The following is a 19,011-nucleotide window of genomic DNA, read 5'->3' as shown; positions in this document are numbered from 1 at the left end:
GCCAGTGCGGCTGAGGCCGGATTCCGATTGTGCGCGTTGGAGCTGGGCGCGTTAGAATATGCGGGGTTGATTGTGCCAACTTGGTGCACACAGATACCATGCGTGGTGTGTATGAGCGCGTGGTGTTGCCGTAGATGGGATTCTCAGCCTTGTCACGTCACGTCGCGATGTGGAAAGCTGGTTGGCGCTTGTCGCTTGTCGCGAATTGGCTGTGCGTGGTGGTGCTTGCCTAAGGTTTGCTCTGTACCTACGGAGTAAGTAAAGTACATGGGTACTTACATACACTTGGCAGTAACAAGCAACAAGCAAGCAAAGAGGTAGGTAGGGATGGGCCACAATATGGTCTGAGCGTCCCACAGCCACTGTGAGCACTAATGTGGCTTGTGGTCTCTCGTGGCGGTGCCAACCCTTCTATTCACGTAGCTTACCTAAAGTACCTACCATGATGCTTGCTTGCTCCTCTTCGCAAGTAACCACGATCACAGTACGACTTGGTAGATCAGAGATCGCTGGGGTTTACCCAACATATGGGCCACCAAAGAGTGTTCGTTCAAGTGGAGTTATGGAGTTCCTAACAGCCTTCTTGGTTATGTGGTCTTTGTGGAGCGGTGGGCATCGTGGTGAACCGTTCCGTGGGCATCAGAGCATTGCGTCTCGAGTTAATTATGTACAGGTGATTATCTAGTTAATTAGATTTGCTAAAGGGGTATTCCGTCCTGAAAATCGAAAAAAGCATAGGAGAACTCTGGTCCTCTTCCTCCGATTCATGATGCCAGCCCTTGCCTCCAAATGGCGAAACTATAGAGAATGTGCCCCTTCCTTGATTCGCCTCATATGGTCAGTGGTCAGTGAGCTTCGCCCGCCATGCAGCAGCCTGGTCCCGCTCTCCCCAAAGCGCATGATAGTTAGTACCAGTCCCAAACGCCAGTGTCCGTTTCTCATAATTTTTTAAGTTGAACAAAATGAACAAATCATACATCTACACGCCGTTAGGCCGTCAGAACAGTTGCTTCCGTTCTCGCTTCGTGCTGGGCCTCCTTGGCCGGAGCCAGCGCAGCTTCTTCAGCATTCTCCGGTAGAGTGTTGCTAGTAGGTCGCGACGTATAGTCGCTCTTCTCGGATGTCTCAGAAGGTGTTATTGTACTTTTGACCGCAGTGCCTTCTGTTACCGCCAGAGGCAGTCCCTCAGCCTGTGCAGGGCTACTGGGCGCAGACAGCGGGAGAGCAAACTTTTCGTCTGCTTTGGGGGTTGCAGCCTCATCGGCTGCTTGGTCCAGGTCGAATTCTTGTCGAAGTGGACTGCCCACCATATTGACTGCACTGGCGTCGCCAAAGTCCGACTTGTTCTGGCGAGACAGCCGTGCAGAACTGCGAGCGGGCAGTGGTGGGGGCACTCGTCGTGGGATGGTCACCACGGAACCCTTCACCTGGACAGCTTGAGAAGCGACAATGGCCATCCGAGGCGGCTGGGCCGTGGCAACTTCGTACACAACGGGTTCCTCCGCATCTTCGAATTCTTCGCCGTCGACGTCGTCATCACTGTCGTCCTGATCGTCCTCGTCGTCGGCATCAGCTCCGTTTTCCGTCTCTGATTGTGCCGTTGAAGTCTGGCTACCGTGATCGTTGGCATGCATATCAAGGCTTTCTTCCTTTATGGGGCTCGTCGTCATGACGATGGGTTCGTCAAGGTCCGGAAAAGCCGATAGCTTTCGAAGAGCACTGATATCAATCTTCGTGTAGTCAACCTCCTCCGGCTCCTTGGGTACCTCTGGCTCCTTGGCGTCCGAGCTTGAGTTGATCTGGTGCCCATCTTCGCTCTGTTCGGGACTTGGAGTTGTGTTGGGTGTGTTGATCTCAGTCTGCGTCTGGGCATCTGTTAGGTGGCTGCGCTCGGTAGTCATGGTCCTGTTCGACATGTAGCTGCCCCTGTTGCTCCTCGTCAACGAGTAGGTGTCAACACTATGACGACCGGCCCTTGGGAAGACTGAGCTCGAGGGACTTGGGCAGAACTCGAATTGACTGCTGTCTGGCCTTAGCCTGCTACCCGCCTCACGGATCTCCAATCCTGCCGATTCCAGAGCCAAGACCCCATAAGGGTCGGGGTCGTCCATGTCTGGAATGCCAAACAATGGTGCAAGGGAGGATGTGCTACTTGACGAGTCAATGCTTGCATCGCTAGGCGCGGGGTGGGCAGATAACTGTTCTAGTAAACTGTGATCGAAATCTGTGCGGCCCTCGGCAGCCTTTAGCATTTCCGTCAAAGGCCTGAGTTGCGGCAGACTTTGGTTCACGTCACCGGCCAGTATCTTGGGAACACTGAAAGAGTTTCCATAGAATCGCTCGTTCTCGTCGGTTCTCTCATTCAGTACTGTTCCTTCCAGCTTGACCTCTGCCAGCTGCCCTTTTGATCTCACATAAGTGAACACTGTGTCGCTCAAATCTGTACATCTGATCTCGTTTTCCCACAGGCCTAACGAGACCAGCGGCCCGGTCGTCATCGCAACGTCCGTCCCGAGGACCACTTTTGGTCGGCCCATAGCTTCTAACATGGTGAAGGTGTTGATGACCACGACGCAGTCGTACACGTCGACGCCGAGGAGGAAACCGAGGGTCGCTGTTTGAAGGATTAGGCCAGATGGGGGCGACCAGGTACCATCCGACTTGCGAGCTATGAGAATGCCACTGCCGCCAGAGCCAGTCGACGACCATAATCCGGAGCGCATCGAAGTGAACACGGCCAAGCCCACGGCGTTTTGTATTATTCGCGGCGGTATCTTCTTCAACACTTGACTCGTGGTTTGGTTGCTCGACGTCGTCGTAGGGCTGCTAGGGCGGTCGTCGGGTGCCACGAGGCCCTCGCCTAATCACACAACACATTAGTGGTTGACTCCCAGGGCTAGAAGCGGCGATCTATCGTACGGCAAAAGGCCTGGAGAATGCGCGCGGCCTTCTCGCATTCCTTGTCCAGAGTGCCGGCCCAGAAAGCTTCACGTCCATAGCGCGAGCCGCTGAGCCGGTTGTTTGGGGAGGGGATTATGTCCGCCCATCCGCGGACCTTGTCGAGGCTGTTCTTTCCTGTCGAACCTGCACTACTCCTCGACGACCGATCCCCCCAGGACGGCAGCAGGGCCGAAACCCGCTGCATAGTGATAGGGTCTGAATCGTGGGCGGGCGACAATGGCGACAAGTGCCCGGCAAGCTATGTTGGCGTGGCCACGGCGGCACGGTGTAATAGAGGAGGGGAGCAGTTGCTTCCGGGTGTTATAGATCGATGGGTCGTGAAATTTGCAGCGCTGGTATTTGAGTAAGCCCCGGGCCGGCCCCCAATGTGGACAGGAAGAAGAGCAAGAATCGTGTCTCGTTGTTTGGGAGGGAGGGGAACAGCGAAGGAATGGAAGAAAGCCGGATTCGCAGGAGTGACGTTTTGACTGGGCCTGCGCCCTAGTAAGTATGTAGACAAGGAAAGCGCAGGGGGGTGGGATGCTGGGATGCTGGGATGCTGGGATGCTTGGATGCTGTGCGAGCCCGAGTGGGTTGGATTTTTGGGAGGGAAGGATCAATGGATGGAGGAGGGATGGGATGGGATGGGATGGGAAAGATGGAAGGCTGCAGCTGCACGCCGCCAAGGCAAGGGAAGTACGTGTATGTGTGTTGCATGTGGCATTGCCGAACGTTCGATGGCGGCCGAACATGGAGGAGCAAGTCCAGGTTTTCTTTTACTTAAACGTAGATGCCTCTCACCAGGTAGGTCATGTAGGTAGGTACATTCATTACACACTGACGGCTTTGCTAGCCAGCACTGGGCGCTGGGCTCCAGCCTGGAAAAAGCTTTGCCGTTGGGTGTCGCCGTAGCGCAGCGGCCAGCCCCCAGCCTAGCCCGGCCCCAGCGAAGATTAATGACAATCAAAAGGACCTTGCTGTCTCGGTTTCTCTCTCTCTTTCTCATATGTTGTTGCCCATACCAACCCATCCACCATCCACCATCCACGCCTCACCTGCTGACTGCCAGCATCCACCACCACTCGGGGTTCGCGTGCATGCAGGCTACATGTAGGTATGTAGTACACTGCTGGCTGTTTTCAGTCGTAGCAGGAGGGCGAAGAATGACCCAGACAATGGTGCACTCCTCCTACGCGTGCAAAACAGCACAAGCAAAGCAAATATGCTCCATCCAGGCTGGCGTTGTGTTGCCCGTACTGCTAATGTACCGACGGTGTCTATATCGTACTACAAGTCGCAGTAGGCTTAGACAGGGAGGGGCACCCTTGGCACCCTTGTGCCTTGTGGGTAGAGGATGGAGGATGACGGGCTTTGGCGAACGGGGTCCTTATTTCTTGTTTCGTTGATGTGGTTGCGCCTGGCCCAATCAAATCGGCCATGATGAATTAAAAATTTAGACCCAGGAACGAGGCACGACAGGGGGGTTGGCAGCACAAACAATTAAGGTAGGGGGGGGGTGGGGCTGTGTGCGTGCCAAATAGATGGGCAGGGCCACCTCGCAACAGCTAAAAAGATTAGGTACCTACATACCTAGGCCCGTTCGTTTGCAGCAATTAGACCTGGACCATGTACAACGAACGGCCAGCTCCTTCAATTCACACACACACTTACACACTCTCTCACACTCAGGCACCGGCAGCGAACCGTACCCGATGTGGGGATTGCAGAAGAGAGAGAGACAAGGAGAAAGCGAGAGAGAAAGAAAAAATGACGAAGAAGAAAATAGGCACCAGCTGGGGCTGCACAAGAGTTTCAGATAACAGGCAAAAAGAGGGACACTGATGTGCTGTACCCCCCAATGATAGGCAATTGATGTATACTTACTTACCTGCACTTACGATAGGGGCTGGGAATGTGAGATGATTCCGCATCAGAGAGTTTGCCGAAACTTTGTTGAGTTCAAACTGTACTGGCGAACTCCTGCGTCCATACAGGCTTGCTTACATGTAGGCACGACTTGCATCTAAACTAGCAGTCACTTTCGGCCATCCTTTGCCTGTAGATAGATGGGTATACGAAATAAGAGACTCGAGTCGATCATAAGATCGTTCCCATCATCCGGGCAGCCAATGTACCGTACCATCGCATCGATACGAGCAGAGCAGTCGGGTCAAGTGATGCCCGCGCCGGAACAACAAGGCGCATCTCCGCCAATTTTACATTACAGGCTGTAGGACAACTCGAAGTTGCTCATCTCGAGAAACGCGCGAAGGCGTCCCTTTGTGTCTCAGGGTCATTATGCTTTTATTCGCTCTTGGCCAGCCAGATGAGAGCTTAGTTTCGTTCGCTGTTGCTTTTGACCCCCCCCCCACACACATATGCATTGATACACACACACACTTACGCACTTACATACCTAACCTACATACACAGTCTATCCCCTTTTCATCGCGCGCAACATACATAACTCGTGTGATCTGTAGTGGTCTCCTTCCCCCTACATGACCAACGGAAAAAGACCTTCTCGTTGGTATTCCCCGTATTCGAGACAAGGAAAAAGAGCAGAGAGACATGTGTTGAGAAGAAGAAGAAGAAAAGAAAAAACGCCGAAAAAGGACATTCACGGAAGCCAAATGGGGGGTCAACGGTACCTTGCAAGTGTGGTGCACCAGCAGGGCTCCCCTATCCTGCATTCTTGGCAAGATCTTCCCATTCCGCAATGGAGAAGAAGGATGCGAGCTTGTTCGTAGGAACGATCTACTTCACATTAGTAGCGTACATATGCCGGTAGCTTACGGCAACTTGAAGCGAGCAAGCAAGATGCATCCATATATCTCCTTGCTTGAACTTGCCCAACAACAATAAACATTTGATCAATGGATCTAGAGGTGCACCATCTTGGGGTGCATCGTGATACCACATTCCGTTCCGGAGGAGGCATAATGCCCTTTCCACGGTTGCAGCCGTACTACGACGTTGCTGTTTAGAAACACGTCTTAGATCCACGGGTTCAGCAAACTCCCGGCCTGCAATCTCGCCGGGAGGGGGGCGAGCGAGATGCACACAAAGACCCATGCCGCCATGGATGATGCCATCAATTGGATTGGAGCCCACAATCCTCACCAACCCACAATCCAGACAGACGGCCGCAAGCACAAACGCCCAAACACGCGCGCTGAAGCGGCTCTGTTCTTTCCAACAAGGTCTACCCCAGAAACGCATACCGGTCCAACTTACTTACAGTGGTGCCAGGTGCTGACCTCTGAAAAGCATGCACCGGCGAAACCCACAAGCCAAAGTGGAGGTGCTGCAAAATGCGAACCTCTGAGCCACGCTAAATTACATATGCACTTAATCATCACGCGCTATGCTCTTTTCGGCGGCCTGGTTCCTTTTCTGTCTCTGTTTCTGTTTCTGTTTTGCTTCTTCTCTTGTCTCCTGTACCTGGATCATAGTCGAGGCCATTATTGTGCCCTGAAGATTACCCCAGTCTCCAAGCCTTCTGATCAGCATGGGCATGCAACGCTGAACGCGTAAAACCCCCAGTTCTGCGTTGCTTTTCGCTCTATTTGCGTCTACTTATCTAGCAACGGAGCTCAAGGTTCAACACCTTGCCGGCTAGCCACCATGCTCGGTTACGCGGCCACATCATCGTCCATCGTCATGGCCGACGGAGGTTTTGATCATTATGGATTATGGGCAGATGGGGTTGGAAGAGAAAGATAATCAACAGAATGGAACAAAAAAGCGGGGGTCCCGAGGGTCCCGGCCCACGATACCTACTGCCTAAGTACAAGTAACGAATCTCATCCGGATTTCTTTTGCCCCGGAGAGAATGAAATCCATCAAGCCATTACCGAAGGAGAAGAAAAAAGCGCCAATCAGTCTCCAGCTCCGCGAATGCGGATAGAGAAAACGGGCCAGTATCTAGAGCAAATACAACATGTCTTGTCAATATGTCTCACGCTGTCAAGTCTCCCTGGCAGTTAACACTAATAAGGGATGGCCGATAAACTTGACGGAATAAACATTCATGCGGGTTGACACGACCCTTATGGGGTTCTGGATCGGGATACTCGCCTCGCTTTACTTCGGATGTGGACTGCATTGCATGCTAAGAGATCGGGTTCCTCGTGTGTTATTGGTAGTAATTACTGTAAAGCAATCCGCATTCACCGTACAGTGTGTTGGTTGGTCAGCTATGCCTCCCAACAAACAGTCACCCTCCATGTCATCAACGGAGTCAATCCGTATTAGGGATCCAGTAGAGAATCTACGCCAGTGATGTGGCGGTACGGATATGGATGAGTGGCACTCAAGACGACTGACAGCCCTTGATTTTGTAGCAGTGACATCCATCGTCCTAGAAACGATGGTTTGTAATCAACAGTGGCACTGGTCGTCAACAATTTGTGACAAAATCGTTCATTTTCATACTTCAAATTCGATGATATCATGATCCTATTTAGTACCCATGCGGCAAAATAATGTGTAAATGCATCCGACTGTGAAAGTGCGCCACAAGACCGTCCAAGATGGAACCGCCAAAAGGATAAAGATAACGCCTGTGTGCCATGCTTCCAGGTATGTAGTTGTACAGGAAACCAGGAGGGTATATTGGGCGCCATAAAAAGGGGAAAAAAACAAGAACTCCGCTTGACACTATCAAGAATTGAGAGTCGGCTGTGTCCATACCACATTTAATCATGCCCCCGTGAGGTGCGTCTCGGCACCGGCACCTCGCCTCGGCGACATGCTCAACCCTTTCTCAGCCATGTCCATGCCGGGCGACCCAAGAGACCCTCCTCCCCATCTCATCCCTCGAGCTTCATGGTTACAATACCCACGTGCAGCACCTGGCCATGACCAGCCGGCTTCCATTAGTCATCCTGCTGGGCCAAAAGAGTTCCGGGGTACATCCCTCCGAGGAGAATGTACTCCTCGAATGGCTGACAGCTAATGGTCTTTCGCGAGGCGCGAACCCAGCCGGGCCGCGGTACCGGCTCCCAGGACTCATCCGTCAGGGGATAAAAATTGTAAGATTCGTGGGATGAGAAGCCGTGGGGCTCGCACTCAAAGATGCCCTCCAGGTGTATCCGTTCCAACTTCGACATCTTGGTCCGCAGTGCGGTAAACAACGACTTGAATGTTCCTTCGTGCAGATGAACTCCTCCAGTCGAGGCCGAGAAGGGCTTCGCCAGCCCACGTCCACCAAGACGCAGACGCTCCAGAGTCGAAGCATGCAGAGCCAAGAAATCCCGAAGATCCTCTTCTTCGCATGAGACACCTTCCAGGGTCAGGTCCGTCAGCTGGGAGTACCGGAAACCGTTGAGCATGTCTCGGAAGGAGAGGACGAATTTAGAGTCCCAGCTGTTGTACGGGTGGAAGGCAAGTTTGAGATGTTGCAAGTTCTTGGGCAACTGAAGCAGGTATCCTAACCCATTGACAGCCTTGACCGCCGAGGCCGGGCCCTGTAAGCCCGAGGGGTCTATGGTTAGGTTAAGGCGTGATAAGCTTGCGAACGACTGTGCGTGAGTGAACCAGTGCCTGCGCTGGTCGGGAATTTTGAAGATCTCCAGGGGAAATCGGTCGACTGAGAAGGAGGAGAGTCGTACGCTGTGTAAAGCGAAGATGATGGCCTCCAGGTTTTGGTAGGCGGTGGCCCGGTTCATCCTCCTGCAGCCTGGCACCTCGTAGACCTCGCGCAGGACCTGGTTGTCGAGGGGGCACTGGGTGAAGGTGACCTCGACGTGCTTCAGATTGGGAAGGGATGAAAGGGCCTCCCGAAGATCATCGCGGCGCGTATGGAACTGGGCCATCGACTTGCGCCCGTGTTTGATCTTCTCGAACTCGACAAAGGCAGCACTGAGCACGTCGGAGCGGTCCTCGGGGAGCTGCAGGAAATGCCTGCCGTAGGCGGCATGCCTGGCATCGTAGTCGTCCAGGTCGGAAAGATTTATGACCACAGTCTCGATACTGCCCCGCAGCTGGTGGTGCAAGGCGATGTTGTGAAGCCGGTCTAGGTCATTGCGATAGCTCAGGACCGTGAAGCTGGGTGACAGCAGGTATTCGTATCCCACATTGGCCAGGGTGGAGTTGACCTCGCGAAGTACCTTGGTCGAAGGGGAATCGCAGTAGCTGTAGATGAGCCGCAGCAGCTCGACCGGTAGGGCTTCCATGAGTCTCGGAATTAAAATGAGGTGGGCGCCCTGTTTTTCGTCCAAAGGGGTGGTGGGGGTCCAAAAATAGCAATGGCAACCAACCGACGACGGATGGGAGGGACCTGAGACGGAGATGGAGATGTAGATAGGCAGATAGATCGATAGATGTAAGCCGAGGAGATATTGAAAGAAAGAAAGAAGAAAAAAGAGGCGTGAGATATGCTTCGTTTGACGATCGATCTTCTTCGCTTCTACCCCCCACGATTAGACAGTTGCTGCCGACAGCGAGGAAATCTAGTGATAATAATAAAAACCAGTCTATTGCATGTATGTAATATAATAAAGAAAACCAGTCAGGGCAGTAGGTAGCAGCGGGTTTAGATGGCAGAGAGGATTGATGGGGAGGATGGTGACCGTCTATTTAAGAGGAAGCGAGACAAAGTGGCGGAGAGACTGGAAAGCAGTCATGCTTTTCTGCACCAAGCCTCTTCGCAACACGATAGCCTTGAACAAGCTGAGAAGCATGTATTCTCGTTCTGTCGGTGAGGGTGAGACACACATCGGCCATGCGATGTGGATATTTCGGTTCAAATCAAATAGGCGACTAGGCCAGGGTAGAATGGTATTGGGGTTTTTTTTCTTCACCCTCGGGGAAAAAAACAGTTTTGCGCTTGTCTACCTGGACGCAGGCCATTGGTAGCAATGACGGGATGTAGGTAGGTAGTGAAGCTTACGCCAGCTGGGAATGCATGCTGTTGAGCGTTCCCAATAAGGCGGTAAGCAAAAGCATGTTGGTGTTGCTGGGTGTACATTGCCTACGGGCATCCGTCTCCAGTGAATAAACCTGGCCTAGCATACCGACTTCGAGATGCCTACATCATCATGCCTTGTCCGAACCTTGGGCTTCACCTGCATCCCCCGGAAGGATGAAGGTGAGGTGTATGCTGTTCTTCTCTTTCCACTTTTCATGCGCTCTATTCCTTTTGACGTGGCACGTAAACCATGGAGAGGGAGGGCTTATGGGGACGGAGGGCAAAAGGCGGGATAGAGAAGATGGGAAGGGGTTGCAAGTACCTGCATTAACGGCACTGATCTGTAGCGATAGGGCCATCAATGACCATAGGACCGTCTCTGTAGGCCCCCCCCCTGCCTCGCTACCCCCCCCTACCTGTAGTTCTGGCCGACTTTTATTGACGGGTAGCACTGGATGGAGGTTATGTAAGGCAGGTATGTTAGGTACTTCCAAGTTAGTTTGGTCTTTGCCGGCTTCGCCCACCCACATCGCGGTATGTACCTACAGAGGCATATGCCCATCGGCTTCTACCTACTCCACGTGGTGATTCGCTTGCTCCTCCCAAATCGCTTTACTGGGTTCTTTTTGCCTTCCCACCTCTACCACCGGGGAACATCACGCGCCAACATCCTCGAGCGCATCGGGTTAGTAACTGTAGTCGTGTGCCGCGTGGTCGGTCGCATCGACTCTCTCATTACACTATCCAGATCCTTGGAGAGATTTCCCAGACCTGGACCCGGACCAAGACCGCCCGCCCGTGGCACCTCGCTCACCTCCCACCAGAACTCCCACCTCCCTGCCTCCCTGCCTCCCTGCGCGAGCCTCTCCGTCACGGTTACAGAGTCACACCGACTATCTGATCCATCCCGTTTCTTAGTCTTGTCCCTGCAGGGGCCTATCACGTCCATCCCTTTCCTCTTGCCGCTGCCTTATCTCACACGCACACACACCCCTCCTGGACTCTCACGCAAACAAAGCCCGCCCGTTCACGCTCACCGAGAATCCCGACCCCATCCACCCTGACCGTTTCGTGCAAGGTGAGCGGGCAAACAAGAAACAAATGTCGGTCTTGCAGTAAGTGGCACCCACTCCTTTTAGAATGCCTCTATAAACTTCTGACACGAACCTGCAAACGAAAAAGATCGTTCCGGAACCTGTCCCCACGCATGCGCCTGGGCGTAGGCCTTGGCCTGTTGGCCTGGGGCGCCGTCGGTCTGCAGTTGTCCGACCGTGCAGAGGACAAGTACGGCTTCAAGGCCAGCGACGAGGAAAAGGCTCGCCTCAGTCAATTGGCCCCGAGAATCGTCACGGTGGACAGAGACAGCAGCAATAGCAGCAGCACCCGCGCCGGCGACAGCAAAGACCGGTGAGCCGTGTGCGACGGGCAACTGGGCCAGCCGGCCAGCCAGCCAGCCAGCCTCTTTCCCTCTGTCGCCGTGTTGCTACCCACCACAGGGGGTTTGCAGCAGGCGGTGAAGCCTCATTAATCATCTGCCCCACGCCCATAGACAATCGGCAATCAACCCCCTTGATTGATTGCATATAGATATACCTACATAACTCCAGTCCACTCGCTGTCAGGCTCCGACAGGCCATCCATCTTCGTCAATTTCGGCCCATCGCTTGCTGGCTGCCTCTGTCACCCACACATTGCAGGTGCTGTGGAACGATGTTGCATTCCCACTTCGTAGCCTGTTCAACCAACGACCACTCGGCCTGCCTGCTGGAACAAAGATCTCTTTACATCTTCGATAGGACGATGGTGCAAGGCCCTCCCTACATTGGCCATGGATCGCTGCCGTGGGGTCGGACGGCTTGCATGTCATTGAGTAATAGTACTACCGCTGTATCGTATAGTCCTAAGATATCTTCGACAAGTGCCACATTCCACCCCCATCTCGCGCAGTCAGCCGCTGCCTCTTGCTCCTTCACGGCGGCAATGATACCATCACGCAACTCACAATGCAGGCCCGGCTCTTCCCAGCGATCGTGGCTTCTGCCCAGCATCATATCACGGCAGGACCGATCGACTGATCAACTGATGGCAATAGCGTCATGTGGCACGGTCTCCCAAAATACGTGCAGGCTAGACTCGCACAACGGCTTACATGACAGGCAACCCGAGCCACACACAGATGGCCATGTTGTTGCTGACTGTGAGCTTCGCACATGAGTCCCTTTTCGTTTTCCCCGTGCTACATGCCGGCCCTACAGGGACTCCCCGCCGTCCGCACGAAAAGAGGAAGAAAAAGAAAAGAAGAATGAATGTCGTGGTGAACCTACGTACGTGTGCGCTTGGGCATGATCGGCCATCGTTCCCGCCCCATCTCTTTTACCCGACTCAGATACACTTGTATTATCCGGATGGTACCCGTCATGCCAGTATGACGCTCAGAATCTTGCGCTCGCTTTGTCAGAGTTGCAGCTCCTCTCTCTGCATGTATGATGACTCAGACAAATAACCCCTATATAAATGTGTGAGCAAATACCAGACACGTGCCATGGAATCCCCTCCAGCCGTATCATCAAGCCACTGCACGCGAATACGAGTGAGATCTATAGCCACATATTGTATTGAATCCTCTCCCGTTTCTTGCATGCGCTCATGGCCCTTTTCATACTTGCAATCCCGCTTGTTTGGTCACACACAGGTGGAACCTCAATGTGGCGGTAGAGTCTTAACTCGGATCTTACCCAGGACGCGCCACTTGTTTTATTCATGTAGCGTAAAACGTCTAGGGCAGCAGGAGAAAGACGTGAGCTTTTCCACTTGTGCTTGTATGTGACGTAGACTCCTGGTTATAGCTGCAACAAAAAGCTGTAACAGAAACGCGAAAAGAAAGGCGTTTTTTGCCGACTTTTGGCTACTCGATAACTTAGGTGCAAGGACACCCTCACTATCCGGGTATATGTTTTCACAATACGTCGCAGCCAAGTGCATCATCAGAATTGCGGTCGTCGGTCATATACGTATCGATTTTGGTTTCTAGCCATCTTCTAAACACAGGAACGTTAAATACACGCATGATAACAAAGAGTAAACGCCCTCGACACAAGCTCTTTTTCGTCAGTTCAATCGCATAGAATTCCAAGGAGCCACCTTTCCGTCAACATGAACCGTCACTCTCGTAAACATCCCTTGATCAAAGGGCAAACCACGATAACCCCTAGCCCTTTCTATGTGTCGAGTCTAATGCAGAAGTCAAAGCCCGTCTATCTTTCGCAACCACGCCCGGGAAAATGCAAAGCAAAGATGCCGCCGTCATGCCAGTCCGATGCAAGTTGAGGGATGGAAACATTGTTCCAAAAAGCCGTCCGAAACAAGAGGAAAATAAAAAACGCCGCCGAATGCTGAAGAAGTCGCCATGGAAACGAAAGGAATAGTAGACGCCACGTTCACATCTCTGTCTTGACTGATGGGATGCTAGGCGAATCCACTACCTGTGGCAACGGTCTAAAAAGACTGGCCATGTTGAGGGTAAGATCGTGGACACCGTAGTCATTGTCGATATCGCCAACAGAACCCAGTTCTTCCCGACGAGAAGCCCCATCCGACATCACCCAGCTTTTAACTGACTTGAGTAGATGTATGACATGAGCCATGCGCTGATCAGGGGCCATTTGAAGATCGGAATGTTTTCCGTTCTTTGCGAGATACTTCGCCAGCCAGAAAAAGTGGATGCCATCACGACAGAAACCGTAGCGCCGCGGACTTTGGACGGATGGTGGGAATTGAATGGCCATGTCCATGTCCCAGTTTGATTTGAATTTTTCCAACGCAGTACATAGAGACTTGTACGCTCCTGGTGAAATTCCCTGGTTCAGGCCAGAGACTGGAGTAGCTCTGCCGCTGTTGTTGGCGCTGCCAGTAGCACTGGGTGGTGCTGAGCCTGGTTTCATTACCCAATCGTTTTGGGACAATGGCGTTGAGACTCCGTTGAGGGCAGCTAGACTTCCATCCACTTGCGCACGGCGTATTTGGGATAACAATCCGTGGATAAGAATGAACTTGCCATACAGGTTCGTGCTTCCGGGATGGATCTGATAGGACTCATGGAACAGGGCTCTGATGGCAAGGTCGAGTTCGGGTTGTTTGCTTCGCTGAGAGCCATCGGGATTTCGCATTTTGGCGGCCTCCGATCCGTACAAGTGTAGAGCTTCTGCACATTCCATCGGGGTCTGCCCCTCCCAGGCTGCATCATCAGCTGGCAAGGGGATATGCATTTCCGACACGTCGAATTGAGGAGGGCTATTGAAGTACAGACCGTGCGAAACATCCGACAGGTAAATCAAGTGCATCAGGCGAATTCGGCGCTCTTGCTCAGTCCAGACGTTCCAATCAAAATCTTCAGGGCGAATGCTCTGCAGATTCATGTGTGGCTGATGGAGAACGCTGTAAAGATATGAACTAGACGACACCCGCAATAGGTCGTACCGCCGCGCAATGTCAGCAACTTGAGGAAACAGGTGTCTCGCGCTTTCTCGCTGAATGGGTGTGCCGTTCCAAACCAATAGAGCAATCAAGAGGGTGAGAGCCTGCAGCTTTTCTATCTGTGTCTTGTCATTGCCTTGTTGATTTTGAACAGGATTCGACTGGACTCCGCCAGAAAAGAAGCCCGAATCTCGCTCAAGAGCGACCTTGACGAAGTTCATCATGTCTCGAACCTGTGCCGGTGTAACACGGTCAGAATAGCAGGCTCCAACGCAACACATGCCTGCGATGAGGCCTGTATAAGCATCGAGAATGCGGAAAGTTGGAATGTGTAGAAATGAGAAATGGACGTGGAAGTGAGTATATTTTTCGAGGAAATCTTTTATGTTTGCGGGCGAGAAGTAAGCGTTTACACCGGCCGTCTGTGAAGTAACGACAGTGCCAGGAGGGTAGAAGAAAGTTTGGATCTGATTAGAGAGGTGTTGGTAAGGGTCATTGACAGTAGGCGGGGTCCCCCAGTTGGAGAAGAAGAGTGATCGGTCGTTGAGGTCGTTCGGGGCGGCTCTCTCGGTTTCGCCGTTATGCGGGTCTGTTTTGGTTGCGATCTGATTCTGTCCAAGATTAGGAGGTGGGAACGAATTGACGTAGGTATCTTGCGCACCAGGCTGGAACAGGGCCCAATCAATGGGCCCTTGGGGATTGTTGGATCCTCCGAACATAGGCATGCCATTTTGGCCTTGAGGCATTTGGTAGCTGGCGAGCTGGGGGTTGATGTTGGAAGCCATGGTTCCCTGAACGTCGTTGCCATAGACGGACCCGTTGTTGGTCATGCTGCGTCGGTCGCGGTTCTGCTGGTCATCCATACGGCTGATACTGCTAGATCTCGAGAGCTGGTTCTGGTCATTGGGCATGTTTGACATATTGTCGGACATCTGGACCATTCCAAAAGGGTGGACAACGTTATCTCCTTGCATGCTGTTAAGTCCGTTCATTTGGTTCATTTCACCTTCCTGGGCTTTCTGCTGAGCAGCAGCATGCTTCTTAACGTGGGCTTGAGGGTGAGACAGATGGCTCGCCCCGGTAGGGTTTCCTCGTCTAATGGAGCACTTCTGGAAGTGTCTCTTGAGGATATCGCTTCGCGAAAACGTATCGCGGCATAACACGCACATGTAAGGGCGGTCGCCGGTATCTAGTTACAACGTCAGCATCGTTCTTCCGCACGCGCAAAGGCATGGCAGTTTGGGTACTTACGGCGCAAAAGATGGCGCTTGAGATGCTTTGCATGGAGGTAGGTCTTAGTGCAATGCGGGCATGGGAACTTGCCATCTGCATCCTTCTGGGGGATGACAGTGTTCTTCGAGGCACCGGCTCCAGTGGGAGCAGCGGGTCGGCCAGGCGCGCTGGGTAGAATACCACGGCGGCCTTGGGAACCAACAACATGGGTAGGCTGCTCGCTGTCTTGCAAAATGGACTGTTGTGGCATGAGGGGGCTCTGCGCGTAAGGCGAAGAGATGCCGCTTTGGGGCATGACACCACCAGCGGGCATAGGGCGCAAGACAGGGGGCGCGATGCCGGTGCAGGAGCAATTGGCTGCTGGTGGGATTGAGCCACCGAGGCTTGAGGCATCATGGAGGAGGTTGTTCCATAGCCCTGATGGGGTGGGTTATAACCGCCCATCATCTGGGGGTAGCCTCGAGGCGGGCCATTCTGGGGAGGAGGGTAGTTGCTCATGTTGTTGGAAGGCGTCGGCGGGTTGGGGGTACCAGGAGTTCGAGGGGTGTGAGGGTGGCTGTTGTAAACCGAGTGCATAGCAGGGTTGGTATGGGGCTGCAGAGGCGGCAGAGTGTGCTGGGCCAAGTGGCCGTTCTGATGCAACTGGCCGTTTTGAAGCTGATGAGGCGAGATGGCAGCAGGTGATGGATAGCTAGAACCCGATGTGCCTATGACATTAGGGTATTGAGAGCCGTCCATATCCCGGAGACGCGACGTTACCAATCACTACAAGAGAGGGCAACAATGTTAGCAGGAAGTTCTGTCAGTGAAGGTAGATCCGCCTCACAATCCCGATTTTTTGAAATGGAAGGAATCCCCTGAAAGAACGAGTCCAAGACGCGTTCTCGACTCGACAAAATGCTTAGTCGAGACGTGGGAGTGCTGCGAGGCCTTCACGAACGATGCAAAAGCAAGCGCGCGTTGAGGATCGAGAGTGGGGATTGTCGCGAACACAAGATGGATACCCGTCCAAGACGCGCAAATCCTGCCGGGATTTCGAACTTTCTTCTTCTCGACTAAGCACAATCAACCGAAGCAGGTTGAGAGTGATGAGATCAAAAAAAAAGACACCCCGAAGAAATCCTCCACTTGATACCGGACGAGGGTGGTGGTGACGCTGTCGCCAGTGATGTGTGATGCTATCGCGATACTCGGACAAGCTTCAAATGTGGGTGGCGTGGCGTTGTGTAGGTTTAGAGTGGTGAAGTGGGCAGGCAAGGAGATGGAAACAAAAATTCTGGTGATGAGGGGAATGGTGGTTTTTTGGGGTAGAATTGGGGCCAAATGGAGCTCGGTGGATGAAAAGGTAGTTCGTGAGGCTCCAAGGTCCAAACTAGGTAGTGGCAGTGGGAAAAGGGTAGGAGAAAAATAAAAAACAACAAAAAAATAAAATACTGACAGAACAAAAATGCCTGATCCGGAGACAGCTGATTGTGCGAGTGATGCGAGAGGAGTGGGCGAGAGACTGGGAGCGAGTCTTGTCTGTCCGTCTGCCTCTTTCTGCGCGCTCTCCTTCTCTTTCTTTTCTCTCTGGCAATGCTTGTCTGCTTCTTGGCCTTCGCGCGCTGCTCTGAGTGCTGTCTGTCTGGCCGTCTCTCTCCTACTGCTGCACGCACGTTGGACTGGGTATGGTATGCAGTATGTAGTAAGTAGTAAGTGGATTGGGGGTGGTGGGCGGGCAGGGCGAGTCCCAAAAGAAGTGTTGTTTGTAAAGTGGAGAATTGGATCCCCTTCGAGGGCTGTTGCGTGGTGAGGAGCCTTTTTATTCTATTTCCGCAGTCTTGCCGCCGCCCTGGTTTTTCTGGGTCCTCTGGAAGCGACTCGTATAAAATTTCCTCCACTGCGGTTGACCTGGGTGTAGAAGGGTAAAAGATGGGCTTGCTTCTCACTGGGACTTGGTCCTGTTAGGTGCAAGAGCGAGGAAAATCAGACAGGACTTTTCTGAGAACTGGGAAGGAGACTGGCAGGCGGGAAAAAAAGAACTGAGATAAAACGATAAAAGGAACCAGGGAGAAAAATGAAAAATTTCTGGAAACCAGGGGACGGATCAATTGAAGGCAGGCAGGTGGCAGGTCCAGGTACCTCGAGTACCTCGAACTTAAAAGCGGGCTCCTCCTTCGAGTGCCGTCCAAAGAACCGTTGATCGGCCGTGTGGTTGTAATTGTAATGCCTGCAGATTTGGTACTGGGCAGCCAAAAAGTGGGTGACGATAAATGATGAGACGGGGTCGTCAGGATTTTCTGAAGATTGGTAAGACAGTGCGGATTGGACCTGCCCTCCTACGCCTGCTCTGGCCTGCTAGGACTGGTATATTCACATCCACTTACACACTCTTACCTAAGGTACATCCTTACCTACACGCTCACACGCACGCATGCGCAGGGTTCTGATGAACTGTCTCGCCCGGTCACGAACCGGGGGTAACAGAAATGCCCTCTACCGCCATGCCATCTGTTCGTTCGTCTTGCAGCTAACAAGGTACAAGTACACAGATGCAGCAGCAACGCGCAGGACAGATTGCATATTGGGCCGAAGATTGATGGGAAGGTGAAGGGGCTTCTCGCTAGCTAGCTGTGCTTGACAGTCCTCCATGATTGCTTGGATGCACTCGATTGGACGTGATGTGTCCCGATGCTGTAAATGTTTCCAGACGAACTGGACCACGCCGACTTGACACGCAGATGCTCATAGACCGCACTACTGTGGTACTAGGGGTTCCAAGGGGGAAGCGACTGTGAGAGGACCGCTTGTCGGTATGGAGCAATGCACGCCAGCAGGGGGGTGAACACTCGTTGTACACAATAGAACCGTATTGCTCCACAAAGGAGCCGCCGATACGCCAGTCGCGCTTCAGACAGGTTAATGCTGGTGCTAGGAATTGATCTTTGCTTCCCAGCCCACCGCCTGGTGCCTCGGTTCATTCAGGGATCTATTCTTGAGTCCATGAAACCGCTACGTTTGACACGTAGGGCCAATCAATGTAGCTCGATGCTCCCATTTCGGCTTTGCGACTTGCTTAATACGTACTGTGCTGTGCGGTGTGTGAACGGGTGAGGAAGGGAGGGCGATGCGAGAGACAGTGAAGGGCAAGAGGAAGAGGGAGATTTGAGACAATCAATTGGGAGTAGGTGCTACAGGTAGGCAGAGACAGGTAGAGTGCAAATCCAGCCATAGAAGAGAGAGCTGATTCGCAGGTACGTGCAAAGAGAACCAAAATTGAAGCAAGGCTTATATTATTAGTAACCCGTCAGCGTGAACGAGGTGTTCTGTTTCATGGGGGGATATGCTCTTTTCCGGTCCTGGTCAGTTCAGACATCTTGTCGGATACCAAGGTATAGTTGGGTACATGGCTTGGACGGGTTCTTTGCGTCCTGTTCACTGTCGCATTTGCCGGGCGAAGGGGAATACATGGG

General features: G+C 52.8%; 4 protein-coding genes across 4 annotated transcripts; 1 reads left to right on the top strand and 3 right to left on the bottom strand.

The window, feature by feature from the left end:
- Positions 1-989: 989 nt before the first annotated feature.
- Positions 990-3,145, bottom strand: PG997_007734 (uncharacterized protein; the record flags this gene model as incomplete). Its single annotated transcript, XM_066812049.1, has 2 exons — positions 990-2,860; positions 2,920-3,145. 2 exons carry the CDS (start codon positions 3,143-3,145, stop codon positions 990-992), a joined length of 2,097 nt encoding a protein of 698 aa, XP_066667391.1.
- A 4,675-nt stretch (positions 3,146-7,820) lies between these two features.
- On the bottom strand, positions 7,821-9,119 carry PG997_007733 (uncharacterized protein; the record flags this gene model as incomplete). Its single annotated transcript, XM_066812048.1, has 1 exon — positions 7,821-9,119. One exon carries the CDS (start codon positions 9,117-9,119, stop codon positions 7,821-7,823), a length of 1,299 nt encoding a protein of 432 aa, XP_066667390.1.
- A 1,835-nt stretch (positions 9,120-10,954) lies between these two features.
- Positions 10,955-11,264, top strand: PG997_007732 (uncharacterized protein; the record flags this gene model as incomplete). The annotated part of the gene is made up of 2 exons (XM_066812047.1): positions 10,955-10,968; positions 11,036-11,264. The coding sequence occupies 2 exons, from the start codon at positions 10,955-10,957 to the stop codon at positions 11,262-11,264; spliced, it is 243 nt and encodes an 80-aa protein (XP_066667389.1).
- Positions 11,265-13,290: 2,026 nt separating this feature from the next.
- On the bottom strand, positions 13,291-16,297 carry PG997_007731 (uncharacterized protein; the record flags this gene model as incomplete). The annotated part of the gene is made up of 3 exons (XM_066812046.1): positions 13,291-15,515; positions 15,578-15,976; positions 16,090-16,297. The coding sequence occupies 3 exons, from the start codon at positions 16,295-16,297 to the stop codon at positions 13,291-13,293; spliced, it is 2,832 nt and encodes a 943-aa protein (XP_066667388.1).
- Positions 16,298-19,011: the final 2,714 nt, after the last annotated feature.

The sequence above is a fragment of the Apiospora hydei genome, assembly GCF_038363865.1.
Source record: "Apiospora hydei strain CBS 114990 chromosome Unknown utg000006l_segment0_segment0, whole genome shotgun sequence".
NCBI lineage: Eukaryota > Fungi > Ascomycota > Sordariomycetes > Amphisphaeriales > Apiosporaceae > Apiospora > Apiospora hydei.
Note: the sequence above shows the minus strand (reverse complement) of the source record. Positions and strands in the feature narration are given on the sequence as shown.